Source organism: Microtus ochrogaster (assembly GCF_000317375.1).
Source record: "Microtus ochrogaster isolate Prairie Vole_2 chromosome 14 unlocalized genomic scaffold, MicOch1.0 chr14_random_2, whole genome shotgun sequence".
In the NCBI taxonomy this organism is placed as follows: Eukaryota; Metazoa; Chordata; class Mammalia; order Rodentia; family Cricetidae; genus Microtus; species Microtus ochrogaster.
Window position 1 is genome coordinate 14,646,969 of NW_004949097.1, and position 5,641 is coordinate 14,652,609.

General features: G+C 46.8%; 1 protein-coding gene across 2 annotated transcripts in view; it reads left to right on the top strand.

Moving 5' to 3' along the window:
- Far2 (fatty acyl-CoA reductase 2) overlaps nucleotides 1-5,641 on the top strand; it is a 115,863-nt gene that overhangs the window by 79,236 nt on the left and 30,986 nt on the right. For both annotated transcript variants that reach the window (XM_013352786.2, XM_026787938.1), the window contains exon 2: nucleotides 1,136-1,364. In XM_013352786.2, coding sequence (XP_013208240.1) covers nucleotides 1,176-1,364 — 189 coding nt within the window. In that variant the 5' untranslated portion in view covers nucleotides 1,136-1,175. The remainder of the gene's footprint in view (nucleotides 1-1,135; nucleotides 1,365-5,641) is intronic.

Sequence of the window (5,641 nt, forward strand, 5' to 3'; positions counted from 1 at the left end):
ATGTGTGTGTGTGTATGTGTGTGTCTGTGTGTGTGTCTGTGTGTGTATGTGTCTGTGTGTGTATGTGTGTGTGTCTGTGTGTGTGTCTGTGTGTGTGTCTGTGTGTGTGTGTCTGTGTGTGTCTGTGTGTGTGTCTGTGTGTGTGTCTGTGTGTGTGTGTCTGTGTGTGTGTCTGTGTGTGTGTGTGTCTGTGTGTGTGTGTATGTGTGCGTGTGTGTATGTATATACGCACTATATATAGTGGGTTTTTTGCACTGTTGTCAGTCCAGTCAGTCTTCCACTTGGGATTGAAGAGAGCAAGCAATGCTCTTTTATAATCTACAAGGGGTCTCCTCATCTGCAGCCACAGAATCCTGGGCCACTTCTGGTCCTCAGATAACTTGTCAGATTTTCCCTACGCTCCTACAAACAGTACCCAAACAGTCTTGGGCAGCGGCTGTGCCTTTTTCCTTGTCTAGGTACCCAAACCCAAGGCTTCAGCTTCTCTTGTAAAACTGCTCTTTGTGTGTAATTGGCTGAACCCCCGGAGTGGCACATGCAGAAGTGAGAGCCGCCTAGTTTCATCCCAAGGAAGAAGAAAAGCAAATAACTTAGGCAGTTAGGACAGGAGCAGGAGCACCAGGTGGGACTATGCCATTTGCCCCAACATGGTCATTAGATAAATTTGAAGCTGAAGTATTAATTAAGCTGTAATTTTAAACATTTGATAGCTGTGTGGACCCTGGTTTCTAAGGCCTAAAACACCCTCACACCAGCCCTTACCTGTCTTCAATTTAGAGTCTCACCTTGCAATGCTGCCACTGGGGACATCACCACACCAAGTCCCCAGGGCCTGACACTCACAACCTTGCTCCGTGCTCCGGTGTTTTCACTTAACACATTGTATTTAACAGTCTCTCATTGTGTCTGTGTCTTCCGTTAGACTGCGAACTCTGTCATCTTTTTCCCGTGGCCATAAAGCCTAGGACACAGAGCAGGCTCGGAAGTGCTTCTTACAGAACATCTCCCTTCCCAGAAGCCCATGGACCTCACAGTTTTCCCTTCACTCAAAACTTCTGGAAGCCCCAGACACACTGTCTGGGGCTGAGAATTCTTAAACTTCTGAGACGGTAACTTGTTTTTCTCTCTTTTTCAGGACCCTCTTCCCAGAACCATAGAAGAAAAACGGAGGAATCATGTCCATGATCGCAGCTTACTACAGCAACAAGTCTGTCCTCATCACAGGGGCCACGGGCTTCCTGGGCAAGGTGTTGATGGAGAAGCTGTTCCGCACCAGCCCCCATCTGAAAGTCATTTACATCCTCGTGAGACCCAAGTCTGGACAAACTCTGCAGGAGAGGGTTTTCGAGATTCTCAACAGTAAGGTACGTCTTGCGTGAGGGCCGTGTATCATGGACACCACCATGGGGCCCAGTGACTGGACGGGATCTAGAGCCGCCAGGAGGCAAGCCTCCGGGCACAGCTGTGAGCGGTTCTTTAGGTCAGTCCACCATGCCTGTAGGGGATTGCCTTAACTGGGTTATCTGAGATGCCATGACTGATGGCACCGATTGCTAGGTTGGGATCCCAGGCTGTATAAAAGTGAATGAACACAAGAATTCATAGCTCTCTGCCAAGGCTGGCGATGCAGCGTGACCAGTTCCTCCATGCTAGCCCCTGCTGCCCTGACTTCCTGGCTACAGTGGACCATGCTTCCAACTGTGCGCTGAGGTAAAACCTTCCAACATGGAGTTGTTTCCTTCTTTAGGCGGTGGGGGGATTTTTATGAAAACAGCTGTAAAAGAAACTGTACAAATTCCCAACTACAGGCCAGAGCCTACAGGGGACAGAAAAAGAAGACAGACGTCACAGTGTCTCCTGTGGGTCTCCCAAAGGAGGGTAGAGGTACTTCGATTATAATTGGGCGGGAAAGGAATCATCTCTGTAGTGGTTTGAACCTGTCATGTCCCCCACTGTCCCTGTTTTGGGTACTTGTTTTCCATTGTGAAATTTGAGAGAGTGTGGAACCAGCGAAGGTTAGGCCTGCTGGCTGAAGTGGATAACCCCGAGAAAACCCCAAACACCATTGCCCAGGCTTGGCGGGTGCGTGGCGGGCAACCACTCATGTGGATGGCTCCAGGAAACCCCATGCACCATTGCCCAGGCATGGCACACTCTCTCAGTGTCAGAAACACAGCTCTGGTAGGATTTCCTTTTTAATTTCTTCTTGTCCCACAGCTATTGTCTGGATGACTGGTGGCCTAGAAACCTAAGTTTTCAGTAGGTGGGCACTATTCAGTTTAGCTCTTGCGTTTACACAGAGAATAGCACGGAGCAGTAGAAAAGGCAGCAGACCTGGCCCTACCCATTCCTCCCCACACCAGAGCAACAGCCCATCGTGGAGAGCTCGCCACATTGCCTAACCCACCCACGGCTTTCTTTATCTATACAATGTATCAAATAACAAAACCTATTTCACAGGGATTTACGAAGATTAAATGAAGATACCCATCCATCAAATACTATTGTGTTGCATCATAGGAAGATATTATCAGTGACCTCTGGGTTCTTTAACCCAGACAGACTCTTTTGTTCATCGTCCTTAAAGCCAAATCATGGGTTGCCTAAACCAGTTTCACAGATATCAAAGATGCATAGATTTCCACATTCCCCTCTCTATCGGTTTATCATGGCTTTTGTAAGAGATAAAAGTAGAAATGAATAAGTGGGGTTTTTTTTTTATTATTGTTGTGTTTGAGATGGGGTCTTGCTGAGTAGCCTATACTAGCCTCAGGCCCAGAATCTACAGGCTTAACCTGACAAGAGCCGGAATTCCAGGGCTGCACCAACCATGCCAGGCTCACAAGTAATCTAAATCTCCCAGATTTCAAAAACCTGTGACAGATCTGTTCACATTTACATGTGCAACTGACCTAGCTAGTGTCTCTCCAGCCTGTGTGATTTACAGGCATGTGCTGAAACAGCCTGTACCTCTCCAAGAGCCAGCTGATCTAGCCTAGCATGTGCCGTGAGATAGCCACCACCTCTCCAAGAGCCAGTTGAACTAGCCTAGCATGTGCCATGAGATAGCCCCCAACTCCCTGAGAGCCAGTTGATAGAAGCATACACCAGCCATTCAGGATCCAAGGTGATTGATGGAGAGGCTGCCATCTCTTCTGCATTGCCCTCAAGCCAAGAGGTCTCCACGGAGGACACTAGCCAACTAGCAATGAGTACAAAGACAGGACTGGTTCTATAGGAAGACGTCTGGTCTAGGCAGGAAGCAGTGCCCCTAACTCCTGTCCACATGCTCTGCAAGGCTGCCACTGGGCCACAGCTCATGGCTGAGAAAGACTCAGGTGGGTACCCAGGAGGAAACCCCCACCATCCTCACTTTAAGTCACAAGGTTTCTTTCTGCCCCACCGTTCATGCCATACTGGAGAGTCAGAGTCCGTACTGCTGGGGAATAGACCGTTCCTTCTACCACGTGCCGAGACCTCAGCTTTTGATTGGCAGTCTTAGAACTCAAGCTTCAGAAATAGTGGCAGGACAGAGACAAGGTAACTACCTTTGAAGAAATAAGAAAATGAAACAAAGAAAGCTATTCAAAATGGCAGGCAGCAAGGCTGGGCTAGAGCTATTAAAATAAATGCTCAGTAGGAACTGAGAAGGCTCCTTGAGAAGATTATAGTGTGAGTAGGAAGATGTCCCTTACCTGGTTTCTGACTGGACTCTCTGGGAAGAGGCCTCTTTTCTATCACTTTTTGTGGCCAATTGCTCCACCTTCTAGAAGTCCTTCCCTGCCCCTCTGTTGCTGTGGAGGTTAGGGAAGGCCCTCTCATCCTTGTCTTTAACAATGCATTCTTGGATGTGCAGCAGAAGGTGGGGACCAGCGGATGTATGCAGACAGGATCAGGTGCTTTTTGAGTCTAGAAGGAAAAGGAAATCATAGTTAGTGCACACAGTAGGTCAGCCTGTCCCAAGCAAAAGACGTGAGTGAAAGGGTTGATGAGGAACTATAAGAAGGAATGGGAGTTGTGATGAGATCCCAAACCTAAAATCCTGGAATGCCCTGAACGTCTTCATTCAACAACACAGATTGAGTATCGATGGCCAGCATCGGGCTAGATGTGCAGGGTATCAAAGCTTCCCAGGAGAGGAGTGGATGTTGATGAAAAGGCCTTGTGTCTCCAATTATAGAGGAAATATGGGGAAGATAAGTATGCTCTTGGCTTTGGCAAACCCATTTGAGGAAATGTGTAGCAGTGGCCACTCTTGAAACAGCGATACTCTCATTGAGTCTTCAACTCAGAAAGCACCAGAAGGGGCTGGAGACAGGAGTCAGGGGTTCAGAGAACTTGCTGAGCCTGCAGAGGATCTGGGTTCAGATCATGTGGTGATCCGCAATCATCCATGCATAGCTTCAGTTCCATGGGATCCAGTTCCCTCTCCTGGCTGCTGTGGGCAATGCACACACACGGTGCAGGGTTTGCCTCTGATTCTCTGTATATGCCTAGGATGATGGTGGAGAGGTGGAGAGGAACATTGGTTCTGCCCATCAAAAGCCATATACCCCTTCCTTCTCCTTGTGTGGTATATGTAGTTACCACCTGCCTCTTCCTGTGTCCCTGATCTCAGAGAAGGGCAACTTTCAAAGAGCTCTTAATCCATCAGTCACAGAAAATCAGAAAAGACTCATTCTTATAACTCATTACTTATAACTCCTAATTCTTAAGTATTTTCACATTTTTGGAAATTCTCTCTCTCTCTCTCTCTCTCTCTCTCTCTCTCTCGCATCTGCTATATACACTAAGCTGTCTCTGTCTCAGAGACCTTCCTCCCTCTTCCTCCTAAGCACTGGGATTAAAGGCATGGGCCCACATACAGCACTGTGCTGTGTATTTACAAGCTAACCCTGTCATGGGCCCACATACAGCATCGTGCTGCATATTTATAAGCTAACCCTGTCATGGGCCCACATACAGCATCGTGCTGTGTATTTACAAGCTAACCCTGTCATGGGCCCACATACAGCATCGTGCTGTGTATTTATAAACTAACCCTGTCATTTGGCATGCTACACTGAACACTCTGTAAGCTTCCCTGGAAAAACAGAAATTACTCAATAAGCCTCAATTGTCCCTGAGGAGAATGAACTTTGAAATACAGAGGATGATCACAGGCAGGACTTACAGCCGTGATCTCAGCTTGCATGACACAGCTTGTTTAAGACATTGGGGGGAAAAAAACATTTAAGAAATACTTCACTGAGTCCTTTTATGACTATCACTGCTCCGGAGTTCATAGAGGAGACAATTAACCCCCAACATGCGTTTTAAAAATTAACTGAAAAAATATCAATTTTGAATATATTCTAGGTATGCGTGCTTATATAAAATGGTTGTATGTAGCTTATTATAATGAAATAAAATGACATATACATTTTGTAATGGTTAAATAAAGAGATTTGACATAAAAATACGAACTTTGAATTAAATAATGCCTGAAAATAGGAAGGTCAAATCTGACCCTGTTCATGTAGATGGTTTTGTAAAGAAGCCAACACCCCCATGGTTCTCCAGCCCACCCTGTGTGAGCTGTTGTTGATAATTCTATTATCATCCCCATGGTTCTCCAGCCCACCCTGTGTGAGCTGTTGTT